This window comes from Mycetomoellerius zeteki, unplaced genomic scaffold (genome assembly GCF_001594055.1).
Source record: "Mycetomoellerius zeteki isolate Tzet28-1 unplaced genomic scaffold, Tzet1.0 scaffold79, whole genome shotgun sequence".
Taxonomy (NCBI): domain Eukaryota; kingdom Metazoa; phylum Arthropoda; class Insecta; order Hymenoptera; family Formicidae; genus Mycetomoellerius; species Mycetomoellerius zeteki.
The window spans coordinates 1,073,197-1,094,680 of NW_017257819.1; the positions used below are offsets into that span (position 1 = coordinate 1,073,197).

Below are 21,484 nucleotides of genomic sequence, written 5' to 3' on the forward strand. Positions count from 1 at the left end.
ATCAGAGCAACATTTGAGAAATCGTATCGTAGCTGCAGCGAACAGAATATCGCAAGAACAGTGCCTGGCTGCTACAAGAGCCGTGTTTGACAGATGCAATGCTTGTATTGCTGCAAGAGGTGCACATTTCGAACAAAATCTTCATTAAAAAGTTTATAAATAAAATAATTAAAATAATAAATTAAATATATTTTTTTCTTTTTTCGTGATTTCCTGCGAAACAAAGCAAAAAGGAGCATATGTCTATAGGACTTTTTTTCTTAGTTTTTTACTCCTCTACACGCTCCCGAAGTTTTGCCATTTAATTTGGAAACACCCTGTATATCGGTATACACAGTGAGTGCATTCAGTATTACAACCGTTCACTGAGCGCTCAGTGAGCGCTTGCATCTTATTGGCATATTCCGTTAGAACTAAAAATATAGACCAGACACAAGAGCTCACTGAACGCTCAGTCGTGATACTGAATGCACCCATTTTTAGGGCCCCTGTCACCAAGTGGTCTTTAAACGCCATTATATATAAGATATTTTAATTGTTATGTTTAATTTATATGCAGATATTTTGTAATTAATACGATATATTTTGAGACATGAGTAAGAATCATAAACGTTTAAAACGCCTAAAATCGGAAAAGGCGAAAGTGAAATTCGAAACAAAGACCGTTTATCAACAACGGATCATGCGTTTCCGTTTTCATTTTTATCTTTTTATATATCACCCCTAGCAAAAATAAAAACTGGAACGTAAGTTGAATGTAAGGGGAGAGGAACAGAAGCGTATTATAAATTAATAAGCTTCTAAAAAGTAAAATTGAAACAAAACGTAAAAGAGATATTTACCCTTTTTTATGTTTCATTGTCTCAATGAAAAGTAACGATTCGTTACTTTTTCGTTACTTTTTTTTATAATGCTAAAGTAAGTTATTAGATTTTAAAATTACGTTAGCTGATAATATTAATTTAATATTAAATGTAAAATAAATATTCAAACTTGAAACTCTCTATTAACTAGTTTGTATATAGAGCAAGTTTTTCTCTATTAAACTTACTTACAGTTTTACTAATTCTTTATTTTTTTAATAATGTTATTTCAATGTACTCATTTTTATAAGAATTTAGATTAAACAGATAATAGATTAAACATTGTTTTTAAATGTTAATGTTCCCTGGTGGAAAAAAATCGGTGAAATCTTTATCAATCAAAAGACCCATTTGAGTATAATTAACAATGAAATGAGTCCATTGATGGAGATTTCAGCGATTTTCAGTGATTTCAGCGATTTATTTTCACCAAGGTTACTATTATGTGTATTTCAATATTTATTGCTCGTATAAAAAATTTACAGTAGAGGAGAAAGTGATATTATGGCCAGTGTATATATTGTGACCTCCCTTAATATCTCCACTATTATATAGAGAAGATCCTAATGATTATTTATGGAATTATTAGTTCAGTAGCTCACCATGACACTAATATTATCAATATTCAATAGCCAGCACTTATTACACAGTTCGACAAAAAAATCAATTTTTTTTTCTTCCCATGGAAAATTCAAAGAGATTCTGAAAATAGATGTAAAAACAATATACCCGTATTTCGGCATTTTACCAGATCAAGTCGTTAACGTTTTTTCAGTATCATCGAATGTCTTTTTATAACATTGTACAGCACAGATTTCCTCCCATGAAAAACTCAGAGATTCTAAAAATAGACGTAAAAAAAGTATATTCGTATCTCGGCACTGACTTACTTCAACACTGTCGCGATCTAAACAAAGCATACTAAACAAAGCGACGTGATATCAGAATCCAGCTCATTCCTCGATCTTGCAGTTCGAACAATCGCGACCGTAGATTAGTCATCCAAAAAAAAATATTCTGCCGATATAAGCGGGGAATTCCTCTTAGCATTTCCTCTAAGCAAAAAATCTTACATTAATCTTACATTAATCAGGTGCACGTATTTATAACACGTATTCATTTATAAAAATGAGGACACATAAGCTACAATCAAAAATCATCTCTCTCTCTTTCTCTCTCTATATATATATATATATATATGTGTGTAATATGTGAATTATATATTTTCAACATTAGCAGTGCTTATTCGAATACAGTATAAGATATTAAGTACAAAATATTTTTTAAGAAATTAAGAATAAATTATAAAATAAGAAAATAATAAGGAACTAAAATAACGGTAAAAGTAACGGCTAATTCGTTACCGTTACAAACAGAAAAAAGTAACGATCGTTACTGAAAAAAAGTAATGAAAACGGTAACGGCGTTCTTTCCAATTCTGCTAGATGAATGGTTTCTGGCAGATTCCTGTGTTATTTCTATCGTTATCACTCGCATCGTGCAAAGAGCATTCGTACGTGAACTCCTAGACACATTCCAGCTAAAAAAAAAAAAAACAGCCCAAGGCAAGCCCACTCATACGATTGATCTGCCGCACATGCGCAGAAAGCGCATTCCCACTATAGCAACACCGAATACTCAGGAACTGCGTATTGTAGGGACCGTGTCGCCTACGCCGACCTACGGTACTCATTTCCTACGCCGTAATCCGTTTTCTCGGATGCATCGATTTTTGCTTTGCAAGCGGTAATTCGCGCCTGATTCGATTCCCAAGGGCACCTTCTGTTACGAATTAATGAATTGTATCGCTAATAAGCGAGAAATTCGATGACGTCGGACAAATATTTCGCCACAAATACGGGACTACTTCGCACGCCAACGCGGAAGGTTACACTCAAAGACAACCATTCGGATATATAAGGCCCCCACTACGAGTATCGCGCGGCCATTCTACATGTCCTCTCTAAACGGTGCGGCTGGATCTCGCTTATATACGCCTCAGGCAACGCTGGCCGTATTGTCTCCGGAATTCTCAGGAAGAGGCAGGAGCCATTAATTTAATTAAGAAGCCTCAGGCGACTTTACTGCTGGCGAGCGATCGACTAGGCGTGAGTTAGATACAGGTTGGTGTATTCGATACTTAAATCAATACTTAGTTGTACGATGGGGCGAACTAGAATAGTTCCTACTTACGGAAGTGTGACGCAATTATCCGCGATCACGAGAGACATTCGCGATCGGCCGCGAGAGATTGAGATGGGCAAGCCGAGCCACACGGAACAATTGACCAGCTGGATCACTAACGTGCGTCAGAAGAAGCTGAAGTGCCATAGGAGCCCCAAACGCGATTTCCGTATGGAAGCCGTGTTGACTCACACCCTACACAAGGCGGAATACGAGTTGCGGGCTAAACAGTTATCAAGGATAGCTCGTTGGCGGCGTTTGCGAAAGCATCTTCTCAAGGATGTGGAGTACGGCAGTTGCGGCCTGTACAATACGACTGAACGAGTGTTCGAGAGATGCCATCATCCTGACTCGAGGAACATGAATTTCTGGCGGGATGACTTGTGCGAAGACCTTAGCAGCATAGTGAACTTCCTTCAGCAGCTGAGTACAATCAAATCGTCCGTGCAGCGGTGACTAGACCTGGAGAGTACACGGTCTTGTTTCCACAGATCGAAATATTGTATCTGCAAAGATGTAAACATTTGCAAATAACTTTCGATCGTATCTTCAAGTTCATCCAAGCTTATTCGAGTGAAAGAGCCACGTCAGGAAACATTCTGCCGCATTAACTCCTGATAAGAGAGTGCATTTAATCAACTACAACACGCTATACGATAAATGCCGATACGACGATCTATGGATGGATGTCTCGATGTCTTTATCTTCTGCATGTTTTTTCTCTGTCTCACTGAAGCAGAATAGGAAATATTTGACTTACGAACCAATCTACTCTGTATGAAGCTATGTTCCAATATCAGCAAGCAACCTCGATGTATCCAGAAGATGCCAAATAATCCTGCAGCGTTACGGAAATTTTTTGCAGTCTCATTGTTACTAGTATATATCTAGATATTTTTTACTTGCAGTCTCACCGTTTGAGATGGAGGACGCAGGTGGAAAAAAAGGATAGAGAGAAAGAGAGAGAGAGATAGAGTTGCTGTAATGCAGGTGCAGACGATACCTTGGGATTTTGTACGCATACACACATACACATCTGCCTTCCTGCCTATCATCAATTTGGTTTGTAAACTGTATCGAAACCAAAGTATTTTCACTATTTAGAATTTGTCTGCTAATATAATATATTTAACATGTGTATAAATTAAAGTCAAATACTGATAAAGAACAGAAAGGAAGAAAAATTTTCACATTTAAACATATACTTCTAAGTTTGTAATAAATTTGTAAATTCATATACATACAGGCCCGTATTCAGAACTCGCTTACAGCGACGTTAGCGCGCTAACATGTTATACTTTACGTTATGTATATTATAGAAATTCAGAGATAAAAGCGCTCTTTTATCGATAAAAGTGCATTCTGAATACGAACCATATTATAAGACTGCCTTGCATTGTGATAATAATTCTGTTAGTGTATAGCATTTAATTCTTCTTGATCCTGAATAGTATAACAAATAATTAATCCTTTCGATGCAACTATGACATACTCGACTTCTTTTATTTAAATGCTAATTTTTTTTATTAAGAAAACTACATATATTTACATATTCAAATTTTTTTATATTTGTATCATATTTTTTGTAATGTCTTGCGTTTCGATTGAAAAAAACTTGTTATAATGTATTAACTTTTATACGATATTTTTATTTAGAACACCTAGTTATTATATATATATCAAAACATAGTGTGCCATCAAAGGATTAATCAAATTTCTGAAAATTATGATGTATTTTTTATGTCTATTAAATTGTAAATTAATTATAAAATTTTATGTATGAAGTGCAACCTACCAAGGCTCTCAACATTGATGAATTTTTTTCTTACATATTTCTAATATGCTTTATACTGTTTAGGATCAAGGTAAACAAAGACAAAGGATCTCGATTATTGTAAGCCATCGTGATACTTTTATTTTTATATGAAATACATTTGTAAGTAAGTAAAGCTGTGATACAAGTTAGATAAGAAGATGAAATGAGAAGTACTGAGAGGAGTGTAAAATAAATAAATACATTTTTGCAAATAACAATGTAGAACTATTCTTTTTCAACTTTCTATTTACTAATTTATTAATACCATCAATTCTTTTCAGTCTGGCACATAGACATCATAGAAATTCACCTTATCGCGAACGAAGCTGTCAATATATGGACGACGTCGTTATCGTTGGCTTAGGAAACCTATAAGATTGCAGCGAGCAAAAAAAAAGAACCCTAAGGGAGTATATCTGCGTCTTGAGTGAGTGGGAAGGAAAACGTTTGTGTTTCTAGAGGCTGGTTGAATTGGCGCACAAATTATCTTTTGCACGAATCGTCACGATACCGAGCTCGTCTGCGTGGTGACTACAACAATGAGAAATGGCTTTCATGCAGTGAATTTCTATTTCCCCGATCGTTTCCCCAGATCCAGAATAAATTCATTTTCGTTGAATAACATAGGCTAATGATGCAGAGAACCGTTATCTTAAGGTCGCAGGTATACTTCAAATAAGGTAATTCGGCATGCGAATAACCTATTAGAGTTATCGGAAGTTTCTCCTGATTGTAAAGTTTCCATTTTTATGCTTGTTCTGCGTTGCCATAATAATGTGTTCATAGATCTGCGCAACCTTCGGCCATGCCGAGACCAGGATAGGACGTTAACGTGTATGTTTTAGATGTTCAGAAAGTATGAGAGACGTTTGGAGGATATATACCGGTGACTTAGCAAATGAAGAAAAAATTGTCGATGTAAAAAGAATATATGCGCAAGGATTATATGTTATGTGTAAGAAATGGCGGAAATGTTAGGTTTTTCGACTTGGTAACGTTGGTTTCAATTGAAGTAGGAACTGAATTTTATTTCATTTCTAATAGTTATCTTGCATCTTATCTTTTTGCAAACACAATTATAATGTCAATTGTAAAAAATCTGAAGATCCGAAGATCTAAGAACTTGGAGACTGATTATCCTGGAACTGTGAGGAATCCATGTATACATCTGGGAATCTTTACTAGCCGAAGCTTTCGAAATCGATGTTTAGAGAATTGAAAAAGAATCTTGATATCTTCATCGAAATCCCAATCTTAGCTGACCAGTTTAAGGATTTAAGTCTGTACCAGCAATGAATCAAGGCACACTCGAAGAGGAAAGAATCATATATAAAATAGAGCACAAATAAGAGCACAAAGAAAAAATATTTTTATTTAAAGGGGTACTAACAACGCAACAAATAGCAAGAGTGACAAATCAACACCAATTGAAAGGAATTTTCTATTACGGTAAAACCTGGCTAAGTAAAATTTATATTTATATGTTTGGATTTTTGATCAAACTGTTTATCTGGTAAGGTGTGTTACATAGTAAATTATCTTTCGTAAGTTCAACACTTTTATATATATAATGAAATATTTAAATGATAAAGTATTGAACTTTTTTTTCAATGATATTCCTGGTAGCAAGCTGACGTCATTTTATCGCCATTTTGACGTCAAAATGATAAGGAAGTGATGTAGCTTTGCTACCAGAGATAATTTTATATTAGAATGTTTTTTGTGGAGATAAATAGAGAGATATAAGATAGGAGGGGGAGGGGAGGGAGGTGCAAATGAGACAAACCTTTCTGATTAACAGACAGCTGCGTGCGTTTGGAAGATTTCTCATCCTATTCGACCGACGAACTGTGGGGAACTGTGGTTCAAATGTCTCGAGATTGGCATACCAAAATGTAAAATGCAATCTATTGAACGTGATTATATCGTGAAGATTTGATGGACGGCTTAAGATAATGAAAATGAGAGTAAATCTGCTAGCGCGTAACTAGTTATCGTTCCTTATATCGTATAATTCCTATATCATACTTGTAATATAATTTACATATTGCATTTTGCTTTGTTCGGTTCTTTTTGTTTTACATAGCAGACAGCAGAACGAAAGAACTAGATCTAAACCCTTCATAGATTAGAAAAACTGCCCTGACCGTCATTATCTGCACAATTCTAATTCGACAACCTGTCGACGATACAACTGGTCCGTGATCATCAGGGGATACCACTGGATTTGTTGTATGAAAACGATAAAGGTAACAAGAGACGAAAGATCATTGTTGATCTCTTTGATCCTTGTACTTTGTGCCTTGTGTGTAGAAATATCGAGGGGGGGGCAGGGGAAAAACCAATGTTCTTATGAGTCATAGGAAGATGCTGCTTTGCACAATGGCAATGAAGAAAAATGTACTTAGAGGATGTTTCGAGATGACACAAGATTACTAGATATAATTGTTGATATCACATATGATGTGATAATATTCTGCTGATGTCTTTCGATAAATTTAGCAAGAATAATTTCATCTGAATCCGCCCAAAGCAAGTTCGCACGAGACTTTCACAAGGATACGCCGAGCACACGGACTATATGAATTTGCAAATCTCGGGATGAAAAAAGTTTAAAAATACGAAATTTAAACATCCAATAATCAACACAAAAGGCTAAAGATATAATACTTCAGTAATTTAACAATTTCAGAATTTCAAGCTCACTCGGATCACATTCAAGAATCTATAAGAGTTTTAGATAATGCTTTTCAAATCACTTTGTTTTCACCATTAATTTAATTATAATGGAATTATTTTATTGCAATTTGCGTATAGGTTCAAACTTTTTATTTTGTAGAAGAAATTGTGACAATTTATCCATTATGGAACTATCTTATATCAAAAGAAGTTAGGGATACTTCATAAAAAAATCTATCCAAATAATAATAAAGTTGACATTTCCTAACTTGAAAAGAGAAAAAAACGCATTGTTTTTAGAAGACATCGATTAAAAAAATTTTTTAAAAGAGGGAGAAAGAGAGAAGTATATAATATATTTCATTATATATACAATAATACACAAATAATTCATTACAAGACATATATTTCATCTTTTAATTAGACCATCTATGGGAGGTATACAGTGAAGGTGACAAAATATATACTACAAATAATGGGGAGGGAAAGATCAAATACTGCTTTGTTTTTTCACAGAAAGCTGTCATTTGAATCACGATGTTTGTTATACACAAAATGTGTTCTAGTCATGGAATGGGTAGGATGGTTCAATCATTTAAGGCATAAATGATTCACAATGTGATATATCATGTTTCTATGGGAACAAGGAAATATATGAAAATTGATATACTCTCTAGTTGGAAAAAGGAAATGATGCAAAATATTAAAGTTCAACTCGGCGGAAAGTTCTTAGCAAGCTGTATCGCTAAAATATATTTTTAACAAGGACTTAGTCTCTTAAAGAGATAGCTTTAGGTTTTGCAACAAGGAGAGCAAAATTGAAAAATACAATTTTCCCGAAGAGGATGAAAATACGAAGTTTGGCATAAATTATATGGACTCGTTCAGTCTAATATTACAGACCGAAATAAGGATTTCAAGCTTTAATAGAACTTTAATAGAATTAATTGGAAAGAAGATGAAATAATTAATGATATAATTAAAAGGAAGATAATAATAGCATGACTCGATAAAATATATTATTAAGAAAAATGTACGGAGCAGTGATAGAGGTAAGCAGCACTGCTGAATTTGTCAGGTAACGGTTTTTAAAAAAGACCTTTTGTCATCATGCTTTTTTAATCGTTTAATTATTGAGCGTTGAGAAATTAACGTCGACTTTTTTTTTAAGCAACTGCTTAATTATTGAGTGTTAAAGGATTAGCATTAGTAATCGGCTTCCTTAAAAATTTGCTAGATCTCATTGTGAGATATTTAATTCAAATTATCCCGGCTAACGCTAAATAATCGTAGAAAGTTCGATTTATATTCTTAATGTGCCGAATATGCCGGAATAGTAAAAGAATCGTCATAGAATGTGCAAATGTCGAGATTGCTTTTACTTTACGTAAATATTTCGGGATATTCTGTAATACTCTTGGAACGTTTTTCTGAGATAAAAACCTTTTATGAATATTTCAGATTCTAACATATGATCTTTAATAACATATATTCATGTTTCTCTTTTTTTCTATGTCTTATAAATATATATTTACGGCTCCTGAGTAGTCACCTATGGTGATTACTCAGAAGTCTTAAGAATATTAGAAGAGAGTAATACTTACATACAAAGTAGTCCTCAGTGTCCTTCCTTCTTCAATGTTATAAACAGTCTTATACGTTTTTTGGCATCCTGAAGAAGCTGGATTCCGTTTTCTTTCTTACTTGTGAGATTCTATTGCAGTTATCGACCAAAGAACCATTTTGGACGTGAGTTACCCGTCTCTTTAAAATTGTTTCCTATTAACGAAGTGTTTTAGAGAGGTACAAAAGTGTTCAACCATGTAATGATCTGCTGTCGGGCTTCGAATTCGACGCTGGTCTCCAAATACGTGCTCGACTGCGAAAGCGTGCCAGTTTGGTCCTCGATTTCTCTTGTCGTTGGCTGCCTTCGAAATTTTGAAGATTTGTCGTCTCTGGGTATATGAGACTTGCGTTATATGTGATTTACCGTTCGTTAGATCAGCAGTCTTCTTGATCAACTAGGATTTCGTCGCAAAAGAGGATTATCGTGGATGTCCGATGCAAAATAGAATATCGTTATAGGACTTGTAAGAAGTCGGTTTTTTTCAACAGCGCTGATGCGAAACGTGCAGATTCTAGAAAAACAACATATTCTTCTTTCTAAAGAAAAGTAAGTAATTTTGTTTATACATTATACTTATATAATCCTGGCAACTCTATTAGCACACTAATAATTTGTTTAAAAAATTGATACAAGAATTAAATACAAGTTACTAGAATAAAATATCTTGTAAACTATTGGTTTTTTGATACTTTCATTTTAATACTTTTATGTATTTATAAAAATTTTAGTTTCAAAATTTATATTGCTAAAAATCTATCGTTATCTTTTCTTTTTTTTTCTTTAATGTTAGGAATAATAAAAATTTGTATTTGATTATCCTTCTATTATTTTTTTAAACAAATTGTTAATACTGACGAAATTTTCAGGATTATATATAAATATTCGCTTTATAAAAAAATTTAAATAAAAAGTCTAAATAAATTTTAAATAAATTATAATAAACAAAAAATTGTTTCTTACGTTTTTTTTTTTACTTTATTGAATTGACTTGATTTACATTATCGAATGCTGTATACGTGAAAAATTACACATCACATTGCGATGTGTGATTAAACAAATATTAAATACTGAAAGAAAATTTTGTAATATGGAAGTGAATCATCATAAAATTATAGGATCATCACAAGACTTCATTGTAGAAGATAATCGTAAGATTTGTCACAGAAAATGAAACCTTTGAAATTTTTCTCTAGAAAATGTAGAATTTTATTTTCCTTTAAAGGAGTAACATCGTTTTGTCATAAAAAAGTTGTCATCGTTGAGTTGATTTTTTAAACAAATTGTTAGTATACTAAGATTTCTAGAACGGTATAATTAAGTATTATTCATCATAAAATTATCATGGAATTTTATTTAAAAATATAATCGCGTAACGAAAAAAAGATCATCGCGGATTTCATCGCAGAAGATCATCGTGGGAATTTGTTGCAGAAAAGGCTCACATCATGGGATTCTGTCGCAGAAGAGATCATTACGGGATTTCGTCATATAAGATCATCATAAAATTCCATTACAGAAGAGGACCATCGTGGAAGATCATCACAGAACTTTTATCATAAAAAAGGATCATCGCGGGATTTCATCGCAGAAGAGGATCATCGTGGGACCTTGTTGCAGAAGAGGATTACATTATGTGATTCTGTCACAGAAGAGGATCATCACGGGATTTCGTCATACAAGGTCATCATAGAACTTCATTGCAGAAGAGGACCATCGTGAAAGGTCATCACAGAATTTTATCACAAAAAAGAATCATCGCGGGATTTCATCGCAGAAGAGGATCATCGTGGGACCTTGTTGCAGAAGAGGATTACATTATGTGATTCTGTCACAGAAGAGGATCATCACGGGATTTCGTCATACAAGGTCATCATAGAACTTCATTGCAGAAGAGGACCATCGTGAAAGGTCATCACAGAATTTTATCACAAAAAAGAATCATCGCGGGATTTCATCGCAGAAGAGGATCATCGTGGGACCTTGTTGCAGAAGAGGATTACATTATGTGATTCTGTCACAGAAGAGGATCATCACGGGATTTCGTCATACAAGGTCATCATAGAACTTCATTGCAGAAGAGGACCATCGTGAAAGGTCATCACAGAATTTTATCACAAAAAAGAATCATCGCGGGATTTCATCGCAGAAGAGGATCATCGTGGGACCTTGTTGCAGAAGAGGATTACATTATGTGATTCTGTCACAGAAGAGGATCATCACGGGATTTCGTCATACAAGGTCATCATAGAACTTCATTGCAGAAGAGGACCATCGTGAAAGGTCATCACAGAATTTTATCACAAAAAAGAATCATCGCGGGATTTCATCGCAGAAGAGGATCATCGTGGGACCTTGTTGCAGAAGAGGATTACATTATGTGATTCTGTCACAGAAGAGGATCATCACGGGATTTCGTCATACAAGGTCATCATAGAACTTCATTGCAGAAGAGGACCATCGTGAAAGGTCATCACAGAATTTTATCACAAAAAAGAATCATCGCGGGATTTCATCGCAGAAGAGGATCATCGTGGGACCTTGTTGCAGAAGAGGATTACATTATGTGATTCTGTCACAGAAGAGGATCATCACGGGATTTCGTCATACAAGGTCATCATAGAACTTCATTGCAGAAGAGGACCATCGTGAAAGGTCATCACAGAATTTTATCACAAAAAAGAATCATCGCGGGATTTCATCGCAGAAGAGGATCATCGTGGGACCTTGTTGCAGAAGAGGATTACATTATGTGATTCTGTCACAGAAGAGGATCATCACGGGATTTCGTCATACAAGGTCATCATAGAACTTCATTGCAGAAGAGGACCATCGTGAAAGGTCATCACAGAATTTTATCACAAAAAAGAATCATCGCGGGATTTCATCGCAGAAGATCATCGTGGGACTATTTGTTGCAGAAGATCACATGGGGTTCTGTAGTGGAAGAGAATCATCACGGGATTTCGTTATACAAGATCATAAAATTCCATTGCAGAAGAAGACCATCGTGAAAGATCATTACAGAATTTTATCACAAAAAAGGATCATCGCGGGATTTCATCGCCGAAGATCATCGTGGGACTATTTGTTGCAGAGGAGGATGATCACGGGATTTCGTCATACAAGATCATAAAATTCCATTGCAGAAGAAGATCATCGTGAAAGATCATCATAGAGCTTTATCGCAAAAAGGATCATCGTGGGATTTCATCGCCGAAGATCATCGTGGGACTATTTATTGCAGAAGAGGATCACATCATGGGGTTCTGTAGCAGAAGAGGATGATTACGGGATTTCGTCATACAAGATCATAAAATTCCATTGCAGAAGAAGATCATCGTGAAAGATCATCATAGAGCTTTATAGCAAAAAGGATCATCGTGGGATTTCATCGCCGAAGATCATCGTGGGACTATTTATTACAGAAGAGGATCATCACATCATGGGGTTCTGTAGCAGAAGAGGATCATCACGGGATTTCGTCATACAAGATCATAAAATTCCATTGCAGAAGAAGACCTTCGTGAAAGATCATCACAGAACTTGTATCACATAAAGGATCATCGCGGGATTTCATCGCAGAAGAGGATCATCGTGGGACCTTATCGCAGAAGTGGATTACATCATGGAACTCTTGTAGAAGAAAATCATCACAGAATTCCGTCGTAGAAGAGGAACATTGTGGAATCTTATCGCAGAAGATTATTTTGGAATCTTATCATAGGAGAGGATCATATCATGGGACTCCATCGCAGAAAAAGGCCATTCTATACCTAATTCCTTGCTCAATAATTCCGATCATTATTAGGATTTTTGTATTGCTGTGCAAATTCGAGCAATTATTATATTTATTGTTTATTAATCAAATTTTATTTGAAATCGAGATTCAAATCTTAACAAGATTTCCAACATAAATTTCAATATCGTGAAGTTAAGACTTGTATTATTATAGAATTGATATCGTCAATATTGTCTGATAATGAACCTTTTGTGGAACTTACAATAAGTTTAAACTAGCAAGTTTAGATTTTCAACGTTATAAGATATAAATTTTAAATATGAGATTTGAATTCTCAACATTATTGCAAAGGTAAATATTATAACCTTGAAATTTCAACGTGAATTCTACAACTGCACGACGTTTCTAATTTGACATTAATTTGACATTGTAAGATTTAGTAATTCGATATTGTAATACTTGAAGTTTTGACGTCGTGGGATCTGGAGTTTCACTTTTTAGGACTTGGATTTTCGCAAATATTGGAAGACTTTAAAGCGTGTGAAACCTAGAATTTTCATATTATGTTTGGAATTTTTGACCTCATTGGAGTGGACCACCTGAGTCTTTAACACCTTAGAACTTGGAGTATCAGCATTGTGGAATTTGATGAAAAATTTTGTATTGAAATACTTTGTAGTGTCATTCTGACAAAAGGTTTTTTAATTTTTTACATAATTATTTAAGTATAAGTTTAAATAATAATATATGCAAAATTGATATTTAATAAAATTTAATGAATTATAAAATATCCTGATAGTTAAATGCAGTGAGTTTGCTGACATATTGCCAAAAATTGTTGAAGCAACCAATTTCAACAAACTCAGGACAAGATGAGACAGCGTTATGTCTGTCGCGTTGAACTCAGTGGAATTCGAATTCTTACGATGACAAATTGATGGCAACATGTCAGCATCAATTTTCTCGATGACAGCTTGTGTTTTCAATTTGTTATCAGCGAATAACAGCATATTGTCAGCAAATTGTGGCAACTTGAAGACAACTTGTCATCATCTGCATGCTATCCGCAGTTAATAGCATCTTTACAGCAATATCACACGTCAAATAAATACTACATGTACAGATAATATGCCAATAAAATGTTGTGCTATGTATTGTAAATATTTCGAAATAATACCGACAATGTTTAAAAATTCGTTACCACCAAATCAAAGCGCGGTGAGAAACGGCCACCTAATAATCACGATTGCTAGGTTTACATACGAGATGTTTACTACAAGCGGCAATAGCTTCGCACGAGCCGCGCATGGTGCTGGACCCTCGCTTTGAACTACGATTGTCTTTCTTACCAAAACAAAATCTTTCAACAGTACAAAAAAAATGTATTTAAAATTAAAGTAATAGTACAAGGTTCAATTAGAATAACTGAAAATAAAATGAGAAGTTATGAGTCAGAGTTATGTAAGTGTTAGTGCTCAATTATTAAACCAATAAAACTTGTATAACATATAATAACAAACGTTTTCCCTTTATTGGATCATTCTCAATATTTAACAAATTCAAATATCCATAATTATTAAAACCAGTATAATGCAAGTATAACAAAACGCCGGTTAAACATAAAATTTAAGATATGACAACTTGAAATGTTGCAAAAACGCTCTTACTAATTGTAAGTGCAATTCGCTCGCAAATTTTGTTAAAGATGTAATTGAAGGCTTCGGACGAGAATTGTCTTAAGTGAATAACGTAAAAATCAAATACAATGTAAAAATAGTATGCGAAATTACGCTTATATAAAATAGCCCGATATTACAACAAAGCCAACGCTTAGCCAATCTATAATTGCCAATTGCTGGTCAACATTCTGTTAATCGATATTAGGCCAATACTGATTGCCAAAGTTGTGACTGGCGCATGTATTTGATTAGTACATACATTGGCATTGCGCCGCTATTGCGTCATTTGAAAATAGTTAAAAAATAATAATATACATATAAAAATGATTGACGTTTATTAAAGTTGTATTCATTGGTATATTCATCAAAATACGCTTTCATTATTATCAGAAAATGAGTTTAACGACTATTTTAATTAATTAAGGATTAAAATATACATTAGAAGCAGGCACACATTATTTTTACAATATATACAACATAGGATCCCGCATTAACGCACGTTCATTCACATCGGCCGGTGCCTAGTAATTTTTTCACTGCTTTATCAATGAAAATATAATATTTTATTTTGAATCAATCAATTAGCGATGCACTATCGGAACGCTACAATACATATATACAGGGGGTTTAGAATTTAAATGTCAAAACTTCGGGAGCATGTAGGGGATCGATGAACTATAAGAAAAAAAGTCCTATAGAGATATGCTCGTTTTTGCTTCGTTTTAGAGAAAATTGCAAAAAAGATGAAACGTAGTTTTTATTTTTGTACTTTCTCATTACTTATTCACATTGTATTTATTCATTTGCTTAATGTAGATATTGTTCAAAATGTTGACCTCTTGCAGCAATGCAAGTATGAGTTGCAAGTATGAGGAGCAAGTTGTATCTAGTACGAACAACTCGTGTTGCAGTCAAACACTGATCTGATGATATTTGATGCACTGCAGCCTTGATTCGATTTCTCAATTGTTCTCTAGAGTTGATTAACGATGAATAAACTTCCTGCTTCAGGGTTCTCCACACAAATAATTATTATTATTGTTTTCGTGCATGATTTCAGCGACGATAATACTTCAGAGGCAGTGCAAGAACGAAGCAACTACGTTTTTTGTCTTTTTTACAATTTTCTCCAAAACGAAGCAAAAACGAGCATATCTCTATAATATGTACTACTATTCTAATTAATCTCTTCCCCAAAATATTCCGCACGCACACACACAGAAAGAGAGAGATATTCGCATATACTGTGATTTTCTTAAAGCGCAGTGCAATATATGTATAATGACTTTTTAATCACAAAATCGCATACGATTTAAAATCGCGCCTGCTATTAATATTATATACTTATTCTTTAATTCTTTTAAGTTATGCGAACAATTCGACTGACGCACAATAAAAACTGATATAATTTTCTGTTTCGCGCGCGTGAAGGCATTTTATCTTTGAAAACCGAATTTTATTCTAACAACTAATATTTTTTTATTATTTGGTCAGCTTTCACTGTTCTGAACTTATCAAAGATTTTTAATATTACAAAAACGTAGTTGAACAAATGTATAATACATATATAAAAATTACGATGCGATATATCGCGTTTACGATATTTAAGAAAGATCACAATTGCAACAGGGATGCATAATTTACAAAAATCGTTCCTACACACACGCATACACGTGCGCGCACACAATGTTGAGAAAGTGTCTAATGATGAATTCGATCACTCGCACTACACTGGATCAGTGCATATTATATAAAAGCCACTTTACATAAAATATCTCAATGCAGTGATACAATATAATCAACTTTGACAATGAAATGATACATATATATTTTGTTAAATAACGTGACAATATCATTAGTAGATTATAGTTAATCGTTTAAAATATTTATATACTTTACATTTAACTTTGTTAATTTCATGTAAAGCAGCTTTTAGTATGCACTGACCTAGTGTAGTGCAAGTGACCGAATTCGCTATAAGATACTTAAAGCACATCCGCAAGATTTGAAACTTCAACTTTTTTTAAATGTCGCATTAATGGGATAAATCCAAGGTTGTCAAGCGACATTGTCGTCCTGCTTGAAGCCTTGAAAAGGGTTTTGTATCCTGGCGGATTTGTTAGGTGCAACGAGTAGTCTGCTCCAAGCACGGCAGGTCTTGCCGGACCATACCCACATGCCAGAGGTGACGCCGACCACGAGGGATAGGAAGAGTCTGAGAAGGGCAACTTCGAGACCGGCGGCTCGGTATACCGGACCTGGGGCGCAATTCTGCGCCGCGCGGCAGTCCAACGCGGCCAACAATGCCAATTTTCGCCACCGCGGCCTCACCGAGGCCTCCTGCAGCACACAGACAAGGCCACCCAGTGCCGGCAGCGCGTACAACAGCGCGAAGATACCTAGCCGCGTCATCAGGCGTTCCAGTTTCATTGCGCTGCGTCCAGCGCAGCGCACGGCCCTCCGCACGCGCACCAGCGCGCTTCCAGCAACACTACCAAACACGCAGCCCAATAATAGCAGCATGGCGTGCGGCAACACTTCTAACCATAGTGCCGACTCGTCTGAGATCTGGCACAATCCAGTTAATTCGTCTGCCACTACGTTACGCGACAATAGACTTCCTATATGAAGAAAGACACGTATATTCTTGCGATTCTTACTAGAGAAATCATAAATGTAAAAACTATAACTCACAAATAAAAAAAACTATAATTGAAACGGATCAATAAGAAAAGAATGTACAGTAGCAGTAATGAGAGTGCGTGTGTAAGGATCGGACCATATTAGTCTCTATGGCTACGTTTACACCGTGCATTTAGGCCGCAGCCTATACAATAGACGTCCTTGTTTATCCTGTATATTAAACACACGGTGTAAACGTAGCCTATGTATGTCTGAACCTTAGAGTCACCTAGATCTATAAAGAGATCCTTTGTGTTTCCTGTTAAGTCAGTATGGATTACGAAAGTTTTTCGTATATATATGAGATGCGGGATTTGAACTTGCAACTTATCGATTATAAATCCATCACTCTTACACGGAGACACGCGACATTAAAAAAAATGTATAAATACAAATTAAAAAGTATCATAATTAAAAATCAAGTTGAACGTCGATGTTGTATAATTAACATGTGGAATGCCGAAATTTGCTTGTCTTTCCGACGATACCGGAATTATTACTTTAATATTAACAATATTTATAAAATTAGAAATACTATTTTTTACAAGTTTGATGCATTTTTTGTGTTTAGTAGCATCAGTTAGCCGTCGGTTACCGATGACCGGCATGACATTTAATGTGAATAGATTTTAGACCCATGCGATGTATGTATTGTATAAAGTTACCTCCTGTGAAAAATATTGGAAGAATCCACGCGGCTGCATGAAGATAGGGCGCGATGTCATAAAGAGCTTCGCTGCTCCACTCATTCCTGGCGCTTAACAACCAGCAGCCACACAGCACTGCCCACCACATATTGCTGGCTAATCCTAGATAATATCTGACCAGCCACCAAATTGTACAAGGAATGCTCTTCAGAGCATCGCGAACCTATTCATAGATAAATAAGTAGATTACAGCAGATAAGTAAAAGCAGATAAAAAAAGGATAATAGATAAAAACAGGCTGATTTTTTTCCTTGGAGTGGTAAGTAAAAATAATATGTTTTTTGAGTTGTCGAATCATTGCAGTAGCTGAATTAATGCATTGCTCTGATATATTCTATTTAAAAAAAAATACTTTTAAAAAATTTTTATTTGCCGGGAAAATATTAAAATTAAAATATAAGATTATAAATATTTAGTACCATAAATTATTATTGTTGACCTTCACGAACACATGAATCCATGTTTTTCTGCATTATTTACTAAAATTCATTTACTTACTGGAATGTAACTCGGTCCATCAATCTGACTGACGCAGCTGAGATTGTCAGCTCCAACTACAGCACGGACAATGTAAGTCATAGAGAGAAGATTATAGCAGAGTGCCAGAAAGACTATCGGTCTCTCAGGATAACGAAATCTGGACGGCTCAACCCAGAAGGTCAACAGAGTGAAGAGCGTTGACAGGAAGCACAGCCATGCCCAGCCAGTCATCCAACGCTCGGCGAATTTTTTGTCTTCTGCGCGATAATATGCGTCGGTACCACAACGCGGTGCGCAAGAAATCTGTAGAATAATAGAATAGAAACCATGAGAAAAAAAATACAAAGAGCGTTCAAATTTAATTTATAATTCGATAATATACATAAAAAATAAAAAAAACAGCAGCGCGTGCGTGTAAGTCATATTATTTTTTAACAATAGTCTCCTATATTTTTAAGTAAACTTTTTTCTCTCTTTGAAGATTTTTTACTCCATTTATATGTACATTATTCGACGATATTAATATATATAAAGTAAAGCCTTCAAAGAAGGCTGAAAAAAAGTTTGCCTCTAATGGAGAGTTCTTTACAAGTGTTCAAAAGATTGGATTAGCCTACAGCTAAAAGATTTTAAAACTATAAAAACTATAAAACTATAAAAAGATGTCTTTTAGTATTTTGTGTTGTCTGGGTATATATTGAAAAATAAAATATAATTGACACTGCTGTTATTTTTATTTTTAAATTATTAAATTTAATTTAAATTTTTGAATACTTTTCCTATACAATTTTTGCTTTCTCTTATTTATTTGCTTATTCTAACCATTTCCATTTCGGATATCTGCACAAAATGAGGTGGACACTGATAATGCTGTTGCTGCTGTTGCAGTCTTATAGATATTTGCGGTGGTCGTTCGTACATCACCGGCCATTGTTGCTGAACGGTTGGTAGTGTCGGTGAACTAGTGTTGTCCAACGTTTCATCCGGCGGCTGCACGCACAATGTATTTCCTACATGCAATATAGGGAAAATAGGGTTATTTTAACATATAATTTAATTATTATATACAGGGTGTCTCATTTCAAATAATGCATTAAGATTTCTCGAAAACTATGGTAGATACGGAAAAATGTTTCAAACAAAAGTTGTATGATTCGGAGGGGGACATAAGAAGGTACTTTCGAGCCTTATATAACTCGAAAAATACTTAATGAAATTATTGTATATTTATAGCATTACATGATTTAAACGTATTAAAATTTCTAATTGTCGTTGAGATTTTTTAAGAAATTTCTGCATAAATAATTGAAAATGTCAATGTATCAGCCTTTTTAAATTTTGCTATTCAAAATTAGAATTTCTGATTTTGATTTCCCATACAATAAGTTTGTCAAAAATACATATTTAATATTCTTGCTGCAAATTTTATAAACAATAAAACTACAGATGATGCAGAATTTGCCGTATGCGATTGTTATCTGGTAAAAATATGACAAAGTTTGCTAACAAAATATGACAACAGATTGATATAAAAAAATCAAGCAGACTGCAACATAGTTTAACGCAACTCAAATCAGTTGAAACCAGATTTTGCAAAGTATGTTACGAATTAATATATTAGAATCTGTTAACACTAAAAGGACCGAAGTACCCAATTTGATTCCTTACGAAAGTCAAACTGCTATAATTTTCTCCAAATTTGCTTCCATTTGATATAGTTTTGTGATGTTTCATCATTTTTCATGTTAATTTTGATAAAAAGATTTTCAATTGTATATATGTATAAAATGGATGAATTTTTATTTGGAAAGTTCAATTGAAAGTCCAACGCCCCTTGGAAAAGAGGATATGGAGCAGTTTCTAATATTGTATATAAAAGAAATAAGACGTTATTTCTTAAACTTTCTTTACTAATAAATTTTTGATAGATAACGGGCGACAATTAAAACCTCTTGGAAGTCACTCAGGTTAATGACTTTGATAACATATCAAGATCATCGGGGAAGTCTTCTCCAATCAACATATTTATCATATATATATAGCTAATGTTGATTTACTGGGTACATCCAGTAGTGCAATCACTCTCCAAACGGTTAAGTAGTAATTTAATGATTGGTTGGATCTAAAAGTAAGAATTAATCACATTCGACTACTACTTAATCGCTTAGTGAGCGATTGTGCTATTGAATGCACAGTAAATTCTGCTCAAATTTTACAGATCGTTGATACAGATCTTTGCTTACTAAGACATTTATTGACGATTCAAAGCCAAGCGAGTACTTACCACGATCAAGGAAACGATTGCAATCCAACAAGTGCGGCCACGGCAACGCGAGACTGGTTAAGGCCGGTTCGCAGTCCCTTCGTACGGAAAGGCAGAGAGACTTGCAAGCCGGTATGGCCACATGTTCCGAGCAGACTGGGGCGAAGACGGCGCATAAGAAGAGCCTAAGATGTTTTGAACAGTTGTAGTGGACCAGTGGCATGAAGGTCGCCAGCTGCAAATGCACGTGTAATTAGAACCAGTGAATGTGTAAATTTTGCCGCATAACTTTGTCTCCTTAAAGCTCGTATGACTCGATCAGTCACTTTGATCCAGTCACTAAATATTTGAATTTTAATTGATTTTGGATCTATTATACATTGTTCCAAATCGAGTGTAATCAGGCGAATTATTCGATAAAAGAGTCACATATATTGTACTCTATTGTTTTTTTCTTTACAAAATATTTAACATTTTAAGTATAAATTTGTATACATTACTCTGTTCTCTAAACGTGGAGCAAAGCCTGTAACGCGAAGATGGAGAGCGAGAGGGTAATGCACCTAAGCAGTCGGAGAGGAGACGCCTCGCTTCCATGAAATATAACGAGCGGTGGGCATCAGGGGTAATTATCCCGCCCATTCTTCCCGCCTCAATCCCGATAGATCCCTCGCACGTCTGAGGCCCATCGGGACCATTCTCTGCTATCTCCTATCCTTTTCTTTCCCCCTCTAGATTCACCCATTACGAGAGAAGCCCGACGCT

The 21,484-nt window shown here is 34.8% G+C and overlaps 2 protein-coding genes, 1 long non-coding RNA gene and 2 pseudogenes across 3 annotated transcripts in view; 4 read left to right on the plus strand and 1 right to left on the minus strand.

Moving 5' to 3' along the window:
- The first annotated feature begins 2,817 nt into the window (after positions 1 to 2,817).
- LOC108729802 (uncharacterized) lies at positions 2,818 to 6,178 on the plus strand. The gene is made up of 3 exons (XR_001936951.1): positions 2,818 to 2,986; positions 3,956 to 4,109; positions 5,145 to 6,178. It is a non-coding gene; the product is annotated as an uncharacterized lncRNA (long non-coding RNA).
- LOC108729801 (uncharacterized) lies at positions 2,993 to 3,949 on the plus strand. The gene has a single exon (XM_018459115.1). It carries the CDS (start codon positions 3,027 to 3,029, stop codon positions 3,501 to 3,503), a length of 477 nt encoding a protein of 158 aa, XP_018314617.1. The 5' UTR covers positions 2,993 to 3,026; the 3' UTR covers positions 3,504 to 3,949.
- Positions 6,179 to 11,178: 5,000 nt separating the features above from the next.
- LOC108729658 (uncharacterized) lies at positions 11,179 to 12,720 on the plus strand (annotated as a pseudogene).
- LOC108729772 (uncharacterized) lies at positions 12,073 to 12,720 on the plus strand (annotated as a pseudogene).
- Positions 12,721 to 16,570: 3,850 nt separating this feature from the next.
- The window catches only part of LOC108729824 (frizzled-9), a 13,217-nt gene continuing 8,303 nt past the window's right edge, over positions 16,571 to 21,484 (minus strand). Inside the window, exons 2-6 of the mRNA XM_018459151.1 lie at positions 20,741 to 20,954; positions 19,279 to 19,466; positions 18,475 to 18,759; positions 17,935 to 18,139; positions 16,571 to 17,208 (exon numbers count right to left, since the gene is read on the minus strand). Coding sequence (XP_018314653.1) covers positions 16,646 to 17,208; positions 17,935 to 18,139; positions 18,475 to 18,759; positions 19,279 to 19,466; positions 20,741 to 20,954 — 1,455 coding nt within the window. The 3' untranslated portion in view covers positions 16,571 to 16,645. The remainder of the gene's footprint in view (positions 17,209 to 17,934; positions 18,140 to 18,474; positions 18,760 to 19,278; positions 19,467 to 20,740; positions 20,955 to 21,484) is intronic.